Source organism: Elephantulus edwardii, unplaced genomic scaffold, assembly GCF_000299155.1.
Source record: "Elephantulus edwardii isolate Elephantulus edwardi_28Jun2011 unplaced genomic scaffold, EleEdw1.0 scaffold00054, whole genome shotgun sequence".
NCBI classification, from domain to species: Eukaryota; Metazoa; Chordata; class Mammalia; order Macroscelidea; family Macroscelididae; genus Elephantulus; species Elephantulus edwardii.
In genome coordinates this window covers 10138847-10159109 of record NW_006399804.1, presented here as the reverse complement: position 1 = coordinate 10159109, position 20263 = coordinate 10138847, and the positions used below count along the sequence as shown (strand labels likewise).

The 20263-nt window shown below is 37.3% G+C and overlaps 1 protein-coding gene across 1 annotated transcript in view; it reads right to left on the bottom strand.

Annotated features, from left to right (window-relative positions):
* The window catches only part of GPR158 (G protein-coupled receptor 158), a 570604-nt gene that overhangs the window by 270691 nt on the left and 279650 nt on the right, over positions 1-20263 (bottom strand). The window contains 1 exon segment of the mRNA XM_006887106.1: positions 17873-18096. Within this exon segment, the coding sequence (XP_006887168.1) occupies positions 17873-18096 (224 nt within the window).

Sequence of the window (20263 nt, the reverse complement as noted above, 5' to 3'; positions counted from 1 at the left end):
ACTAGAACTTCTCTATTCATTTGCTTGTTGATGGGCACTTAGGTTGTTTCCAACTCTTTGCTATTGTGAACAAAGCCGCGATAAACATGAGTGTGCAAGAACCTAAATTCTTGAAAGAATGCCAGATATTTGCATTCTCAAATTTTAGCACAGGAAGTAGTGTACATGGAACTTCGGGCGCATTGTGTATTAGATATTGTGCTATTAATCAAAAGTTCAAAATAAAAAGTTAGAATACACCAGCGGCTCCAGGGAGGAAATATGCACTGTTCTCCTTTAATGATTTACAGTCCCAGAAACCTGATGGAGGGTCACTATGAGTCAGAACTGATGCCCTTACCATTCAAATTAACAGGTTGCTGTTTTCATCTACTGTTAAGTCAGCTCCCAGTTCATGGCGACACCATGTGCAATGAAGTAAAACTGCCAAATTCTATATCATCTCTAGGATCATGTGGAGATCAGACTACTGTAGTTCAGAGTTCACATTCACTGGTATTAGACATAGATGACTAGATTTTTCTTCCCAAATAAGTATAAGTAATTTAAGTCCTCAAGAATGACCTGGAAATGGAGCTTTGGTAGTCATTCAGCATTTACTCATATTCAATCATAATACTCAAGGTACACACAAAAATATTTTCACCACTTTATTTTTCAAAACTCATAATATTCTTACCACCAGATGGAGCAAGAGATTATTTAAATATTTTTTTAAAAAAAAACATAGAAATAGATACCTCTTCAGTAAAAACTATTTTTTACTCCTCTCACATGTCTCCCATATTTACCTATACTATAATAACTCTGACAAGGACCTCTTGGGTCATAATTAATTGGTAGTTGCACTGCTAACCCAAATGTGGTACCTTTCTGACATTCAAATCTATGGGCAACTACATGGAAGAAATATGGGCCTTTTCCTCTCATGTAACTTACAGCCTTTGAAAACTCACTGGAAGCAACCATAAGTCAATTCCAACTTGAATGACAAGGATAACTTTTAGTATAACTTGGACATTAACATACATTCACAATCTCAATCTCTCTCCTCTCTCTCTGCCTTACTCTCATGCTCTCTCCTCTCTGTCTATTGTAAAACAGTGACACAAGCGGAAGGCTAAGAAGTTAAAAGATGTCATTAAAGTCCTAAAGTTCACAGTAAAATAAACATCAAAGGAAGATATAAAGCTATTCAACTGATTCCATGCAGGACTTACTTTATCCTTTTACCTAGTAGGCACTTAAGAATAAAAGTAGGACACGTAGGTTTGGATGAGGCAAAAATGAGGTGTTTGTTGTTGCTAGTTGCCATCAAGTCGAGCACAACTCATAGTGACCCTGTGAACAAAATGCCCTATTCTGTCCTGCACCATCCTCATACTTCCTGACACACAATTGCAGCAGACATCGTATCAATCCACCTGATTGGGAGTTTTCCTCTCTTTTGCTGACCCACCACTCTTCAGACAGGCCTGGATTTTGGATTAATGAAATCAGATCCAAGTTAGTGCAGTCTGTTATTTTAAGAACAATATAAACAGTAAATATGTGGTAGATAGTACAACATAGCTTAGTGGCTTAGTGGTAAGGAATTGCCCTGCCAAACCAGTGGTTTGTAGTTTGAATCTATCAGATACCCCATGGCAGAAAGTTGGGCAATCTACCTCTATGCGATTTACTGTCTCTGAAAACCCATCAGAGTGTCAGCTATGAGTCAGTTCCAACTTGAGGCTACTCACCAACAAAAACAACATAGCATAATAGTTAAGAACCTTAATGGGTTTAACATTGTTTACACTTGAAATTAAATAATGACTTAACGATATAATTTGTTTGATTAGCCAATTAATAATTTCTTATCAGTATTTTGCCCTTTTTATATAGTAGTTTTTATTTTTTATACTAGTTTATTTATAAAATTAGAATACATTGCTTTTTCACACCAGATCTTCCCATTTCCCTCACCCTTGGGTTAGTTCACTTAGCACAATGATTTCCCAAGTTGTTGTTGTGTTGTTGTTATGTGCCGTCGAGTTGTCTGTGACTCATAGTGACCCTATGTACAACAATCCTAAACTCCGCCCTACCCTGTGCCAGTCTCACCATCTCCAACACATCACTGAATTAATCCGTCTCATCAAGTCTCTCCTGTGCTGTCCCTCCACTCTCCCAAGCATGATGTCCAGCTCCAAGGACTGGTCCCTCCTTGCAACATGTCCAAAGTATGTCAGATGAAGCTTCAGAATCCTTGCCTCCAAGGAGCAGCCCAGCTTCACTCACTCCAAGACAATCCTGTTCGTTTCCTTAGAAGTCCATGGTATATTCAGCACTCTTCTCCAACACCACAGCTCAAATGTATCAATTGACTCATGCAATATTATTCAAAATGGTTGACTCTGGAGAACATTATGCTGAGTGAAATATCCCAGTCACAAAAGGACAAATATTACATGATGCCACTGTTGTAGAATGGGACTGTCCTTGGGGTTGGGGAGAGACTGAGTAAGATGGGTTCAATAATGTATACGGCACTGAAACAGAGGAGGGAGAAAACTGTTTAAAAGAGATATATAACTAGGTATTTCTGTCATCACAGGAGACTAGAGTGAGGGCTACATGGTGGAGGGGACCTGGGGGAGGGTTTGTAAAACAATGAAAGAATCTTTTCTTTTACTTTTCCATAATTTTTGGACTCATGTACTTATAACTTGTTAGTCAAATTTGTGTCTTCTAGGTTGCAACACCCCCATGATACATCTTCAAGGATATGAACATGTACGGCCAAGCACAATCAATAAGAGTGCTTCTAAATTCCAAAATCAATCTCCATAATAGTCTATGTGTTTCCTACTGCCAAAGGGGCCCTTTAGAGTAGTGAGAGAAGATCTTCACCCTGAAACCCACAGCGTCCCTTTTCAGCAGGAAGTAGCTAAGAGAATACGCCATCCCCTTTTCCTTATGACTCAGGGTGAAGTCTCTCTCAGGGAGGAGTGATAGGGAATGGCAAAGGACACACTGACAAAGAAGATTAATCAGAACTGGCTTTGACAAGCACTGTGGCATTTGGACAAGAACAAACTGGGAGGAGGGTAGAGAGAATAGTGCAACAATGAATGAATGGAAACCCAAAATCTCTGTAAATGTTTATGAAAATTAATAAAATATAGAAAAAAAAAGAAATACAAAATCTCCAAAAAAAAACAAAAAAAACACAAAAACAAATGTATCAATTGTCCTTCTATCATCCCTACTCACTGGCCAGCTCTCCAATGCATAGCAAGTGATTGCAAAGACCATTACCGGTATCAGGCACACCTTAGTCTCCAGACTGACATTGTTGCACTTTAGCACTTTAGAGAGGTCTCTAACCACAGACCATACCACAGCAAAACATCTTTCAATTTTCTGGCTGCTGGTGCCAAGAATGTTGATTGTGGAGCCAAGAAAAAACAAACAACAAAAAACCAAACTATGAACAATCTCAATCTCTTCACCATCCATTATGATGCTCCAAATCAATCCAGAAGTGAGACACTAGGTTGTCTTGATATTGAGCCTCAATCCATACTGAAGACTGCAGTCCCTGACCTTCCACAGCAAGTGCTTCAGGTCCTCCTCAGATTCAGCAAGCAGGGTTGTGTTATCTACATAACACAGATTGTGGATGATTCTTTCTCCAATCCTGATGCCACCTTTCTCCTCATAGAGCCCAGCCTCCTGGATAATCTGTTCTGCATAAAGATTGAAAAGATTTGGAGCCAGAATACAACCCTGGCATACACCCTTTCCAATTTTGAACCATGCAGTGTTTTTCTGTTCTGTTCTGATGACTGCCTCCTGGTCCAAGTATAGGTTTCGCATTAGTACGATCAAGTGTTCTGGGATTCCCATTCTTCTCAGAGTCACCCACAGTTTGTTATGATGCACACAATCAATTGCATAATCAATGAAACAAAGATAGACATTCTTCTGGTATTTCTTGCTTTCAGTCAAGATTCAGTTAACATTAGCTACAATATTCTCAGTACCACAACCCTGTCTAAACCCATCCTGTATTTCTGGTAGTTCTCTGTTGATGTGCTGTTCCAGTTGTTTTTGGATAATCTTCAGCAGACTCTTACTTGCATGAGATATTAATGATATTGTTCGATAATTTCCAGCCTCTGTGAGATCACCTTTCTTTGGAATGAGAACAAATATAGATCTCTTCCAATCTTGGCACAACTTGGTGAGCACATCTAGGGCAGCATCTGTTAGTTGAAATATGTCAATTGGTATACCTTCCCAAGTTAGGTAGTGATTTCCAAAAAATTGCTCCTGCATACTGCATAATATTCCATCGTGTGGAATGTACCATAATTTCTCAATCCATTCAATAGGGTTTGGATATATGGTCTGTTTCCATATTCTTGCAATGGTAACACTGCTATGAACCTTGGTGTATAAGTGTCTGTTTGTCCCTCAGTTCTCATTCTCTCGGGTTATATTCCAAGAAGTGGAATAGCCTGGTCATATGCATTTTCTATGTTCAGCTTTTTGAGGAAGCACCACACTGCCTTCCAGAGTAGTTGTACCATTTTACAATCCCATCAACAATGTATAAGAGCTCCTATCTCACCAGATCCTCTCCCACATTTAGTACTTGCTGTCCTGTTAGACTTTGCCACAGTTACTGGAGTGAGATGGTAGGTATTTAATTGTGGTTTTGATTTGCATCTCTATATTGCCAGTGATATTGAGCATTTCTTCATGTGTCTGTCGACCATCCAAATATGTCCCTCTGTGAAACATCTTTACACATCTTTTGCCTATTTTGTAATTGTGGTATCAGTCTTTTTCTTGTGGAGGCCCTATATAGGATTCTATAAACTTTTTTATTAGACCCTTGTCTGAAATGGTATTGCCAAATGTTTTTTCCCAGTCAGTAGGTTTTCTTTATACTCTGTTGTAAAATGTTCTTGATGCACACAGCGATTTAATCTTTAGAAGGTTCCATTCATCAATTTTCTCTTCTTCAGATTGTGCATTTCTGGCTGTATTTGGCAGTCTCTCTATACCATAGACCAGGCCATCTAAGCTTGATCCCAGTTTGTCTCTTATGACCTTTACGGTTTTGGGCATTATAACTGGGTCTCTGATCCACCTTAAGGTGATTTTTGTGTGTGATGTGAGATGTGAGTCCTGTTTCAGCTTTCTTCAGGTAATAGTCCAGTTTTGCCAGCACTATTTGTTGAAGATGTTGTCATTTCTCCATTGATCAGTTTTATTTCCTTGTAGAATATCAGTTGACCATAGATGGCTGGGTCTATTTCTGGGTTCTCAATTCTGTTCCCTTGGTCTATCTGCCCATTATTGTGCCAGTACCATGCTGTCTTGGATACTACTGCTGTGTAGTAGGTTTTGAGGTCTGGGAGTACTATGCCTCCTCACTTTGTTTTTGTTTTTGAGAAATGCTTTGCTTATTCAGGGTCTCTTTCCTCTCCAAATACATTTAACAAATTCCTTTTTATCTCCTTGAAAAATGAATTTGTTATCTGTATTGGGATTGTCTTGAACAGGTAGACTGCTTTTGGTAGGATTGTCATTTTCACAATATTGAGTCTTCTTGTACATGAACAGGGAACATTTTCCCTTTATTTAGGTCTTTTACTGTGTCTCACAGACTTGTTCTATAGTTTTCTTCATACAGGTCTTTTGTATCTCTAGTTAGTTTCACTCCCAAGTATCTCAATTTGTGGCTGGCTACTGTAAATGGTACTGTTTTCTTGGTTTCCTCCTCTGAGTTCTCTTTGTTACTATAGAGGAATCCCACTGATTTTGGGTATTGTTCATGTATTTTACCAGTCTACTAAATTGTTCTACTAGCTTAATGGGAGCAGAGGGTTGAGGATGAGTTGAAATGAAATGATAGGGTTACACAGTTTGGTGGGTGGAAGGAAGAGATGAAGGAAATGGGAAGAATCTGAAAAGGACCTGAAAAGATTGGGTAATGTTGGGCAAGGTCAATGGTGATAGACTTTATAAAACATAATGCATGGGAATGATTGTATGAAACACAATGTGAATGTAGTGTGAAACAATGTGTACAAACTTTGTGAACAAACCAACATTTTTTAAAAAATAACTCATTCACTGTCATCAAGTCATAACTAACTCAGAGCTGATCCTCCATTGAGGTTTTGAGGCTCCCACATTGGAAGAGATTGTCCATCTTTGTGACAGGGATTAGAATTGTGGTGGATTCGAAGTGCTAGAGAGATACAGTGTTTGGATTAGGAGCACAGCTCGCTATGGATTCGGCCAACAGAGCTCCTTTACAAAGGAATAAGAACTGAATTTTTGAATTTTTTATTAAAATTTTCTTACTTTTAAATATTTAGAGAAAATTATCTTTCAAAATATATTTCAGACTATATGAAGCTGAAATTACTTGACAAATGACTATTCCATTATAGAAATGTAGTATAACTTTTAATAGATACATTATATCTGACAGGAATAGCATTACATCATCTATAGAAAACATGTATTTTTTTTATATCTTTTCAAGATGTGGCTTATCCCTAGACAAACCTATTTGATGGACCACATTTGTCACAGACGTCCAGTACACATCCTCTAACATCAATGATTCTCTCTATGCCTAAAATTTCCAGTAAAGAGTAGCAAATATATGGCATATATATCATTAGTTACCCTGCTAAAATCCATGGCTGCTAAAATGAGCCAATGACAGTAACTGTTCAGAATAAACTCAGGCACTGACTCAGAATCTTTCTTAACAGAGTGTTCCAATAAACTAACTGGAGGTGGCAATTATGTGTTAGATCAAGTCCCACTTATTGTTAGAATGACAACTAACCTTACTAAAAAAGGGACGTTTACCTCAACATTATCTGTGTTTAAGCAGAGAGCTGGGAAATGTTAAAATACTTGCAAGATAAAGGTGCACAGCATTAGCAATTTGGGAACAGTGGTGCTGAAAGTTGGAATAATCATGGTTACCTCATAATTCCTTGATCACACTGCCCTGCACTTAATTATATTGTTGGTACTGGACTTGTTCATATTTCCTGTAAGTTAAAGAAGATGATGTGGAAATCATTTCAAACAACGTGATTACACTTCTGCAGACTTCAAGTCTACTATTTTAAGCATTTTTATACTTTAAGTTTACTGCATTGGAAATAAACGATTCTGTAAATAATACCAAGCATCATGTTACAAAACCAAACACTTCATGACAAATGGTATAAATCTTGTGTTTGTACGTTTTCACTCTCAATAAAGTCAAAGTGTAGAGTTAAAAATAGTGGTATTTTTTTTTCCTTTGGTAACTCTTGGGATGGTTCAGAAACTCATTTAAGGCACAAATTACATAAAGAATATATCTCACATTACTCATTTTTCAAACTCTTATTTGCATTTTCCATACTCCCTAAACTGCTGACTAAATCAGACTTGACTTCAGAGCATGTATATTATTTGTTTGCTTTTCACAAAAGGAGTTTTTGAGTGCAATTAAATTTATATCCACAACCCATTAACTAGTAAAACTATAGTAAAACTATATAAGTAAAATTAAATTATATATCTATATGCATTCACTTGGGAAATATTCTACTATAAAGAAAATAATATGTGGGCCATCCTGTAAATTTTTCACAGTGTTTGTTCCGTTCCAGAAGACAGATACAGCAGGGAAAGAAAGTTTTGAATGAAAAAGATAAGCCAGCCACCAGCCAAATCTTTTGTCCTTAGTCAAGTTGTCTTATGTAAGTAATAATGTTGGGAAGAGGTCAATCAGGGAAACATTCATTTATGATGTAAGAACAAAATTATCCTTTCCTGAAAAATTGTACAAAGTCATATATGTAAGAATTCAAAAGTGAGGAAATTACAGTTGAAGAGGTCTCAAAGGGAATAATTCTATTCAGTACACATATAGAAAAAAAGAATAATTGAGTTATGGTGAGAGTCAAAATAGAGAATTAATTTCTCTTTGTAATCAATGATTGCTGTTTTGTTTTGTTTTATTTTTACTCTTAACCAACAAGAGAACTTTACAAAGACATGTTACAATTTTAGGTGGAAAGTGACACTTTTAATGTGAACAGCTACGTTTCCAGACAGGTTACCAGGAAATGGATGCTCACATGTAGACAGGTCAGATCACATGTAGACAGGTCAGATCATTTTTCTTTTTCTTTTCTTAAAATTGTGATTTTAGTGAAATTTTACAGAAAAAGTGGGGTTTAATTCATTCATTGATACTAATTTTCCCCCTTTCTCTCCCTCAATTAATTTTGTTATGCATGTCTTGTTTCAGATTATCAGTTGTTATACACATAATGTCTCATCATCCATTTCCCTCAAATATTTCCTCCCTGCTCCCTTCCAGTGGTGCTGTCATTGTGTGCCTTCGAGTCTTGTAATCTGTATACTACTGACCCTATAAACAGCAGACTGAACTCTATCCTGTCCAGTGTCATCTTCACAATCTCTGACACATTTGAAACCATTGCTGCAGTCACTGTGTCAATCCGTCAGTTGAGAGACTTCCTCTCTTCTATCGTCCCTCCACCTTTCCAAGCAGCACATGTCTCCATAAAATAGCCTCTGGTAGTAATATGCACAAAGTATGTCAGTTGAAGCTTTACCATCCTTGTGTCCAAGGAGGACTCTGCTGCACCTGTTTATTCTCTTGGTAGTTTATGGGACATTCAGTACTCTTCTCCAAAACCACAGCCCAAAGGCGTCAATTCTAGTGCCATCCTTATTTATTGTCCAGTTTTCAGATACAGAGCAAGTGACTGAAAAGGTCATGGCCTGAATTAGGCACACTTAGTCCTCAAGCTGGCACCATTGCTTCTTAGTAATTTGGAGATGTGCCTCACTGTATACTTCTGTAGTGCTCTACACTTCCTGATCTCTTGACTGCTGATACCAAATGAACTGTGATTTCAAGGAAGTCTTTGACAGCTTCAATCTTTTCTCCATCTAGCATTACGTTGCCTATTGGTCCAATGTTGAAAATTTTTGTTTTCTTGATATTGTGACACAATACACAGCAAAGGCTATAGTCTTTGTTTTTCTGCAGTAAGCACTTTAAGTCTTCCTCACTTTTAGTAACCAAGGTCGTGTCATCTGCATAATATTCTTTGCTTTCAGCCAGGATCCATCTGACCTCAGCAATGATATACCTGGTGCCATAGCCTTTTCTAAATCCAGCTTGAACTTCTGGCAGTTTTTAATGTACTGTTCTAGCTGTGGGTTTTAGTTTTTTGATTGTGTGTGTGTGTGTGTGTGTACTGGTTTGCATACTAAATGTGTATAAATTGTGTTTCACATTCCTTTATTAACATTGTTCTACCTGTTCTTGAATGATCATCAGTAGTATTTTTCTTGCATGTATAATAATGATGCTGTTAAATAATTTCCACATTCCATTGGATCACCTTTCTTAAAGATAGAAATTTGTATCTTGTCTATAGTCAATTGGCCGGGCAGATTTCCTCCAAATTTCCTGGCATAAACTAGTAAACACATTCAAAGTTGTATCTGTTTTTTTTTTAAATATATCAATGGTATTCAATAGATTCCTGTGGCCTTAATTTCTGCCAGTGACTTCAGTGAAGCTTAAATTCCATCCTTCATTACCATTGACTTTTGATCAGATAGTACTTCCTAAAATAGTTCAGTGTTGGCCAATTCTTTTTGATACAGTGATTCTGTGTATTCCCGCCATCTTCCTTTGAAGTTTTCAGTGCCATTCAATATTTTGAATCGCTAAGTATTGCAAGTCAAGGGTTGAATTTGTTTTGCAGTTCTTTCTGCTTGAGAAATACCCAGTGAGTTCTTCACTTATTATTCTCAAATTCTATCTCTCTGCATATTCTATCATAATAGTTTGCTTTGTCTTCTCAAATCACCATTTGAAATCTGTTCAGCTGTTTACTTTCACATGTTTTCCCTTTGTTTTGGGTTTTCAATGCTCTAGTGCCATTTCTGGGGTTCCTTCTGATATTAATTTTTGCTTTGTCTTTCTCCTTCTTCTGTGTAATGAACTTTTGCTCTCGTCACAGGTGATATGCTGGATATCATCCCACAGCTCACCTGGTCTTTGATCATTAGTATTTAATGCTTCAAACCTGCTGATAAGATGATTTTTAAACTTAAATGAGATAGACTCAAGATCACATTTTGGTTCTTGTGGATTTGTATTCATTTTCTTCAGGCCTGATAGTTTTTTCCTTAGTCAGCACCTGGCCTAGTTTTAACTGCTTGCTGATACTGAGCTTCTCCACTGATTGCTTCCACAGATGCAGTCGATCAGATTCCTATGCAGTGCATTTTGGGAGGTTCATGTGTACAGTCATTGTTTGTGGTTTTTTAAAAAGGTATTGGCTATGAATAAATGATTGAACATATAAAATTTAATAATTCTATTCTGTTCTTGTTTCTGTAACCAAGTCTGTATTTTCCCATTACCATTCCTTCTTCATTATTCCCAACTTTTGCATTCCAGTGGCCAATAATCATTAATACACCTTGATTGCATGTTTGACAATTCTGGACTGTAAAATTTTGTAAAAATCTACAATGTCCTCTATTTGGGCTGTAGCTGTTGGTGTGCATAAGTGAATAATGGTCATATTAACAGGACCTTGTATGCATAGGGATAATGTCCTATCACTCACCAACATTGTACTTCAAGATTCACTTGAAATTGGCTTTTTTAACTATGAATGTAACACCATTCGTTTTCTGTTTTTCATTTTCATTGTACTATATCATGTGACTGTCTAATTGAAAGTGGCCAAAGTCAGTCCATGACATCTCACTAATGCCTAGAATGTTGATGTTCATGTGTTTATTTTCATTTTTCACAACTACTAGTTTCTAAAATTCATACTCTTATATTCCATGTTTCAACTATTAAAGGATGTTTTCAGCTGTTTCTTCTCATTTTGATTGACTTCCAATCTTGGTTTTAACTCTACTACTACAACTATCCATCCACCCTATTGTTCACAGGGTCCTCAAAGGCCTGCTATTTAGGAAGCAGATTGACAATCCTGCTTCCCAGTCTATCTTAATGTGGGAACTCTACTAAAACCTATCTACCATGGGTGATCTCTCTGGCATTTGACACACCAGTAGCACAGCTTACAGCATCACATTACCCACAAGTTACCTCAGTACAGGCAAGTGCTGTACTAATATGAACGATGGTAAGAAAGCAAGAATATGAATATTTAATCTATAATTAGCATATGCAGATGATTCCTCAACACAACAAACTGATAGATAAGTCTCACCGTTTGTTCTTGTTGTTATGTGCCATTGAGTCACCTGTAACATATAGTGACCCTATATACAACAGCCTCAAACCGTGTTCTATCCTATGCAAATCTTATTGTCTCTGACACATCTATGCCCATTACCCCAGTGACTGAATCAATCCATCTCATCAAGGGTCTTTATCTCTCATTCTGTCCCTCCACCCTTCCACGTATGGCATCCCTCTCCAAGGACTAGTTACACTTTGCAACATGTCTAAAGGAGGTTAAATGAAGCTTCAGAATCCTTGCAGCTTAGCTTCACCCTCTCTAGGACAAACCTGTTTGTTCTCCTAGCAGTCTATGGTATAGTGAATACTCTTCTCTAGCACCACGGCTCAAAGGCATCAGTTCTCCTTCTGTCATCCCTAGTCATTTTCCAGCTCTCTGATGCATAGCAAGTAATTTCAAAGACTAAAGCAAGATACTATAATGAAATATGCAGAGATATGGAGTCAGAAAATCAAAAGGGCCAAACTCGCTCAGCGTTTCTTAAGCTGAAGGAACTGAAAAACAAATTCAAGCCACGGGTGGCAATACTTAAGGATGCTTTGGGCAGAATATTAAATGATCCAGGAAGTATCAAGAGAAGATGGAAGGAATACACAGAGAATGTATAGAGCTCTCTGGTACATAGGGTCACTATGAGTTGCAAGCGACTCGATGGCACACAACAACAATAACACAACATGGCTAAGATCAGACACACCTTAGTCTCCAGACTGACATCATTGCTCTTCAGTACTTTAGAGAGGTCTCTGACGGAAGACTCTCCCATGCAATCCATCATTTAACTTCTTGGCTGCTGGTACCAAGAGTATTGATTATGGAGCCAAGCAAACTAAAGCTGTTTACAATTTCAATCTCTTCACCATCTATCATGATGCTGCCAATTGGCCCAAGTAGGCATCTTTTTCTTTATGTTGAGCTTCAATCCATAGGCTGCAAAAATCTGAAGTCTTTGAATTGTTGTATTGGAGAAGAGTAAAGAATATCCCATGGATTGCCAAAAGAACAGACAAAGGTTGAATTATTACACACCTTCCCAAATATGGCTCCACTTCCTTTGCTTGGTTGTTATTGCTGTGTATGTTGTGTTGGAACTGACTCACAGCTGACCCTCTGGTGAGTTTTCAGAGGCTTTATATCACATAGAAGGATATTGCCCATCTTTCTTCCATGTAGCAGCTGGTGGATTTGAACCACACACCATTAGATTGGCAGCACAACTCCCTATAAGTAAGCCACCAGAACTCACTGGGTTGGTAGAATTTCTTAACAATAGCTTTATACACAATATTAAGACATCCTTTTTAACACCATAATTTAGCATTGCTATAAAACCTTTATCAGTGAATTTCTAACTTTAAAAAAGAATAAGATATTTTTAATGGATGGGAAGGAAGAAAATTGTCAAATGCACACACACACACACACACACACACACACGTGTGCGCACGCATAACATCTTTTACAAAATTACTATCATTTTACCAACTACTGGACTAAATTAAAAATATGAAAATTTACGAAGAAAAAGTCAAGCAGAAAATTATCTCAGAAATGGAATATGCTGGTTTCTTTTAATACCTCTCCTGTCTTTGAAAATTTTATTAAAAAATAAATTCAAGGGGAGCTCTGGTGGCCTAGTGGCAAGGAGCTGCAACTACAATCCCAGAGGCGCACGGTTCGAATCCACCAGATGCTCTGCCGGGGAAGGAGGGACAATCTCCTCCTGTACCAGTCAGATCTGATTTGAAGGTACACTCACACAAAAATAATAAAATAAAAAATTTTTTAAAATAAAATAAATTCAGACACTGATAATATTAAGCTACAATAAATCATACTTTGTATTCTGAATAATTAATATAAAAATATGTTCGTTGTCATAATATCTGGTTTTAAAATGTAGAAATAATTAAAAATATTTACTCTCCATAATCTTAAAAAGACTGTTTAAAAATTGTGTTAAGAACAATCTTGTTTCAAAACTCATAATTTACTGCCTTCATCTTTACTGACTGGCATCATCTTTAACTGAGGGCACAGGAACAGATTACAGATGTCTGTGTAGAATGAAAGATCATTTACTTTTTGAGATATTATTCTACATATTATTCCAAATACTTCACCTCAAAATGTAATAGAACCTACTTTGTATCCTTTAAAATAATATACAGTTAAGTCAATATTTTATAAATGATTGCTGGTATTCCACTATTTTTCACAGAATTGACATTATGGGTCTGGATTAAATCTCCTTCAACAAATGTTGAAATTGGATTTAGACATAATTAGACTTTCTTGGAAAAATGGCATCTGAAAGATAAACATTCCTATCAGCACATGTCTTTTTAACTGTTCACCTAATCATTTCATTTAAAATAGAATTTTCTATTATCATTATAGCATATCTTCACGCTACCTAAGCCTATTTTTTAGGTATTAGGTATAAAAAGATTTATAGCTATCGAAGTCCAATTTTTGTTTGTCAATATGGTTATCTTTAGCTTCACAAAAAGAGCTTAGTGCAAAGAAAAGGAGTAAAAAATGCATCCCTTTTTATGTTGAGGATTTATTTATGTGAACTGTAACCCATGAAAACAGGTTTTTTTCTCCTCTATTTTTTGCACCGCTTTTAGAAAACAGAGCTCTTCTTTCTTACTTTCGGCTAGAGCCTGCTCTCATGGAATGCACTTATCCCCACCTTCTTTCTTTAATCTTTTCAAATTTTATTTTATATTGCTTTGCTCACAAAGTTCATATACATCATATTTCACACTATTCTTAATTCATATTGGTTTCATACAATCATTCCTATGTATTATGTTTTATAAAATCAATCACCATTGGACTTTGCCTATCATTACCAGTCTTTTCAGATCCCTGATAGATCCTTCCCATTTCCTTCACCTCCTTCCTCCAACTACCAAGCTGTAGAACTGAGACACAAATTGAGATCTGTACACCAATGTTCATACATCATTATTTACCATTGCAAGAACATGGAAATAGCACAAATGTCAAACCACAACTGAATAGATTGGGAAACTGTGGTACATTCACATAAGGAAAACTGGAGTTGCTTTCATAGTTAAAGAAGTCATTGCTAGATCCATCTTGAAGTACAATATTGTCAGTGACAGGATAATATCTATATGCATACAAGGAAGTCCAGTGAATACCACTATCATTCAAATATATGCACCAAAAACCAGAGCCAAGGAAGAGGAGATTTAAGATTTTTACCAGCTTTTACAATCGGAGATTGATCGAACATGCAATCAAGATGCATTGATAATAATGGGTGACTGGAATGCAAAAGTCGGGAGCAAAGAAGAAGATTCAGTAGTTGGAAAACATGGACTTGGTGACAGAAATGGAGCAGGAGAGAGAATGATCGAATTTTGCATAATCAATGACTTATTCATAGCAAATACATTTTTTAAGAGACATAAACACAGGTTATATACCTGGATTTCACCTGATGGTATGCATAGGAATCAGATCAATTACATCTATGGAAAGAACCGCTGGAGAAGCGCAATATCAGCTGTGAAAACTAGGCCAGGAGCTGATTATGGAACAGACCACCAACTATTCATATGCAAATTCAAGCTGAAGCTGAGGAAAATTAAACCAAATCCAAGGCAACCAAAATATGACTTTGAGTCTATCCCACCTGAATTTCAGAACCATCTCAGGAACAGGTTTGAGGCTTTGCACACTAATGAGCGAAGGCCAGGGAAGTTGTGGGAGGATATCAAGGGTATTATCCAGGAAGAGTACAAACGGTCATTACAAAGACAGAAGAGGAAGAAAAGACCAAAATGGATGTCAGAAGAGACTCTGAAAATTGCACTGGAGTGCAGAGAAGCCAAAGCACAAGGAAGAATTCAAGATACTAAAGAGTTGAATAGAAGATTTCAAAAGGCAGCACGGGATGACAAAGCAAAATATTACAATGAAATGTGCAAGGAGTTGGAGTCAGAAAATCAGTCCTTCTGATAGGGAGCTCTGGAGACCAGTGGTAAGAAGCTCAGCTGCAATCTTGGAAGCAAGTGGTTCAAATCCACCAGAGGCTCCATAGGAGAATGATGAGCAATCTCTGTGTGAGATGAACTGCTCCTGACAACCTGCCAGAGGGTCAGCTCTGGGCTGGTTTTGACTCACAGCCCACAACAATAACAACATTCTCATGTTAAGCCAATAAAGTAAGATTCAAGCAGAAACTAACTCTTCAGTTCACATGAAAACCAAGGGAAATAAAGACATTTAATAACTTTAGCAATGTTATGTTAATAGATTAAGTTATCAGTGTAGCTAGATCTATCTGAGATTTCCTAACATTTAATCTAATATTCTACCCTCCACATATCACTGGCACAGTTTTGCACAGCTATCATAAATGATTAAAATTCATAACACGTTACATGTTATTCGCTGTGCAAATAAATTATATCCTATCAAAGAGATTTAAGACAAGTCTATTAAATAGACCTTTTAGTTTTACCTGGTCTGTCATGTACAGGCTTAAAAATAATTCATCAGGCAATAGAGTTAGTTATTTCCCAACTTCATTTATTCTATACACAATTTAATACAGTGCTGTAAAAACAATTTTTGGTTAACTTGAAAGTAATTTGTCTGCTTATATTCTCTTGTTGATTTAAAACTATGTTTTAATTTGTTCTATATGCTTTGGTGAGTGAAACCATCTATTCAAGATAACTACTAAAGTCCATAATAACATAATGGATACACTCTTATAGAAACTCAACAACTATTTGATAGTAACATGAAGCTTTGTAATATAAGCCATTCACAGATAGTTTTTTAAATTTTCTTTTTCTAAAATTTTTAAGTACAGTGGAAGAGTCATAACAACCTGCGTTATGCAGATGACACAACTCTGCTTGCTGAAACCGAGGAGGACCTGAAGTGCTTGCTGCAGAAGGTCAAGGACTGAAGTCTCCTATATGCATTGAAGCTCAACATCAAGAAAACAAAGATTCTCACCACTGGGCCAATTGGCAGCATCAGTATGGATGGTGAAGAGACTGAGATGGTTAAGTTTTAGTTTACTTGGCTCCACAATCAACACTCTTGGTAACAGCAGCCAGGAAATCAAGAGAAAAATTGCCCTGGGAAACTCAGCTGTGAGGGACCTCTCAAGAGTACTGAAGAGCAACAACATCAGGCTGGAGACTAAGGTGTGCCTAATCCGGGCTATAGTCTTCGCAATTATGTGCTATGCATTGGAGAGCTGGACAGTGGATAGGGATGATAGAAAAAGAATTGATGCCTTTGAGTTGTGGTGCTGGAGAAGAGTGTTGACTATACCATGGACCGCTAGGAGAACAAACAGGTTTGTCCTGGAGAAGGTGAAGCTGGAATGCTCTTTGGAGTCAAGGATTCTGAAGCTTCATATGACATACTTTGGGCATGTTGCAAGGAGGGACTGGTCCTTGGAAAAGAATATCATGTTTGGCAGAGTGGAGGGGTGGCAAAGGAGAGGAAGACCCTGGATGAGATGAATTGATTCTGTGAGTGGAGTGGTGGAAATGAGTGCGTTTGAGATGACTAGATTGGCACAGGATAGAACGGCATTTAGGACTCTTGTACATAGGGACGCTATGAGTGCAAGCAACTTGATGGCACATAACAACAACAACAATACTTTCAATGAGTTTTGTATTCTGAACTATTCTCTACAATTACACCAATATGGAGGGGTCATTTTAATTCAGGAAGACTGGTAAACACATGGGTTCTTTTTTCTCAAAAATAGTGGGGGAAAAAACTTTTTAAAGGCTGCAGATGCAAAAGTCTACTAAAGTGTAGAAATTAAGGAATCAGATAGAGAAACTATCAGAGAAACCTTTGCCTTCTGTCATCATTTTACTATGTTTCCCACCCATGAAAGGAAGCTTTATAAATTCTTTGCCACTCTTTGATTTTTCAAAACAGAACTAAAGAGCAAGCTCTCTCAAAAATCATACAAACTCTTCTCAAGATCACCATTATTCTGATACTAATGTAAGACTAGTTGTAAGGTGATATATTCATTCTTCAAAGTGTAATTTGAAAAAAAAATAATCAAGCGGGGTTGTGTTGTTTTGGGGTTTATTTTTAACCAGAACCCAACATGACTAAGGGAAATAACACTAAAATATAATAGACATCACAAAGTTTTCTAGACAGGAAAATATCAACACCACATTCTATCTTTCTGAGTAAGATTTCCTAGAGAGAAAGGAGATGATATAGAGGGAACACTTTCAAGGCAGCAAGGCACTCCTGGTCAGACTAGGTAAGGGAGGAAAATGCTTATGTACTTTCTTTTTTATTAATTCCTTGGAAGCTAAGGAATGTTATGTCCGTATTTTATTCCAAACATTTTAGAAAAGTTTTTGCCTAGTAGAGAAGCAACTGGGATTTGGAAAACCCTCACTTGATTAAATAAACCAACAAATATTCTCAATAATAAAAAGGAAGATTATAACCAGGGTACCTGGGTTTACCTTTGCTTTGCGAAAGTGGTAGACCACCAGCATGCTAATGAAGTCCAGCAGCATACACAGGGCTTGAAAGGAGATGATAGCAAGTCGTAAATATTTATCCTCCTGGACAAAGCACGGGCTGTCATCAGTACAGTATGCACAGCCCTCCTTGCAGGGTAGGCAGACGTGGGTTTCTTCTGACATATCTTTTGGGTTTCCCGCAAAATGATGATCTGAACCCCTTCCTGAAAGTTTAAAATAAAAACACAGTGTTACGGTTCCTCTAAGAGAGTTGTTGTTGTTAGATGCCGTTGAGTCGAGTACGACTCATAGTGATCCTATGAACAGTGGTTATAAGCCCTGTCCTGTCCTGTGCCATCTTCACATTTCCTGAAACACTAGAGCCCATTGCAGCAGTACCGTTTCAGTCTACCTGGTTGAGGGTCTTCCAACTTTCAATGACCCTCCATCCATCATTCTTGCCTCTACAATCACTCTGGCTGCACCCTCTCCAAGACATATTTGTTTGTTCTTTTGGCTGTCCATGGGATGGTCAGTACTGAAAATAAAAACACATCTTTCCCTTTTCATTTCTTTCTTCTAGTCATTATAAACATGTCATTGACCCTCTTTTGATCAAACAAAACTTTTCATTCCTTTGATTTCTAAAAACTTTCATTTGGAGTAATTTAAGAAAATTACCAATAAAGTAAATAAACCCCCTGAAAGAATGAAACCGTTTTCTGAGACTTTTATATTTACTACTTTAACTGATACTCCTCTGACACAATTCATATTCTATAATACTTGTTAAAAATACTTGTTTCAAAATTACTTGAAAGAGTGATAAAAAAGGAGATTTCTCTCCCAAACCAAATAAATATGCCCAAGAGTTTGGGATGTTCTTGACCCAGATGGCACAGAATCTATAATAAGGCTTTGATTGCTCCTTAATTCAGCAGAAATCTCATCTACCATTAGGGCTAAATTGGATAAAATGGTACTTAATCAACAGTGGTGCACTGTGCAATTGCATAATGAAGGTTAACCTTTTGCCCAGAGTATAATCCACACTTAAAGGCTATCATGTAATTTCCCACTTTGCCTACTCATAGGACATTTCCACACTCTTAACTATTGCTATTAGTCTATCCTTTAAATTCAAATTCTTATGTCTCAGTTATCAAAAGTAATTTAGCTCTGAAGTCCACTAGGAAAACATTCACTTTAATTATTGAGTTTAGCATTGATAAGATTAAGAGTAAAAATGAAAATTTTCAATGCTACAGTACACATGTTAGTGAATATATTCCTAGAGCTCTGCTAAGGTGGTAAGAAGCTGCACTATAATCCAAAAGGCACACAGTTTGAATCCACTAGCTGCTCTGTCAGGGTAGGATGAGCAATCTCTTTCCATGTGATCTATTGCCTCTGAAAATCCATTGGAGGGTCAGTTTTGAGTCCCTTCCAATTTAATAGCACACAACAACAAAGTTAATATCCTAACATTGTCTTTCTAACATTGGGAAATGGGACCCTTGTGTCAACAGTGTATTATATTATATTGCTAACTGAAAAGCAAGCAGTTCAAATGTATTCATTATTCCAAGGAGAAAGAAAAGCAACTCCTCCCTTAAAGATTCTTAGCCTTGGAAACTCAATCACTTGTTTATATGCATCCAAATCAACTTGATAGCAATGACTAACATTGGAAAAGAAGAAAATCAGTAAGTAAAGATGATATAGTTTTTCTGTCAATATGACTTTCAAAGCCAATGAATTTGACTTTGTCATGTGGATATGTGAGTAAATGTGAATAGGACATTGTAGCATATTCACCAGGTGACTGGCCTGTCTCACAATCCACAAGAGGATTCGCTAGCCTTGCCATTAAGTTGAGCACATGCGGGCAGAGAGAAAATCTCTCTCACCATCAGCCCAAGAGAAATAGGCATTAAGTGTACACCATTCCAATACACTTAGAACAGCAGAAGCCATGGGCAAAGTAGAGAACCAGAGAGACAACATGAGATGGAATTGACCTTGATACTGTTACCCCCATGTACAGAACCAGGGATAAGCTAAGAGCTTTTGCCTAAGTTTGTTGTACAACTGGTGGAGTATGGGGAGGAGGAAGCCAATATTGTTAGAGTAATAACTTTGCAACAGAGGCCTAAAGCCTGGAGGTTCAAGGCTGAGGTAAGTGTGAGCACATTTTGGAAGTCAACCTGACTGCCGTATTCTGCTATTAACCTGGATTGTAAACTCTTGACTTCCCCAATGAGGTTATGTGTGGTCTTTGAGCTATTGCATCAGCTATGTTGTTGTTGTTGTTATGTGCCGTCGAGTCGCCTGCGACTCATAGCGACCCTATGTACAACAGCCCTAAACTCCGCTCTGTCCTGTGCCAAT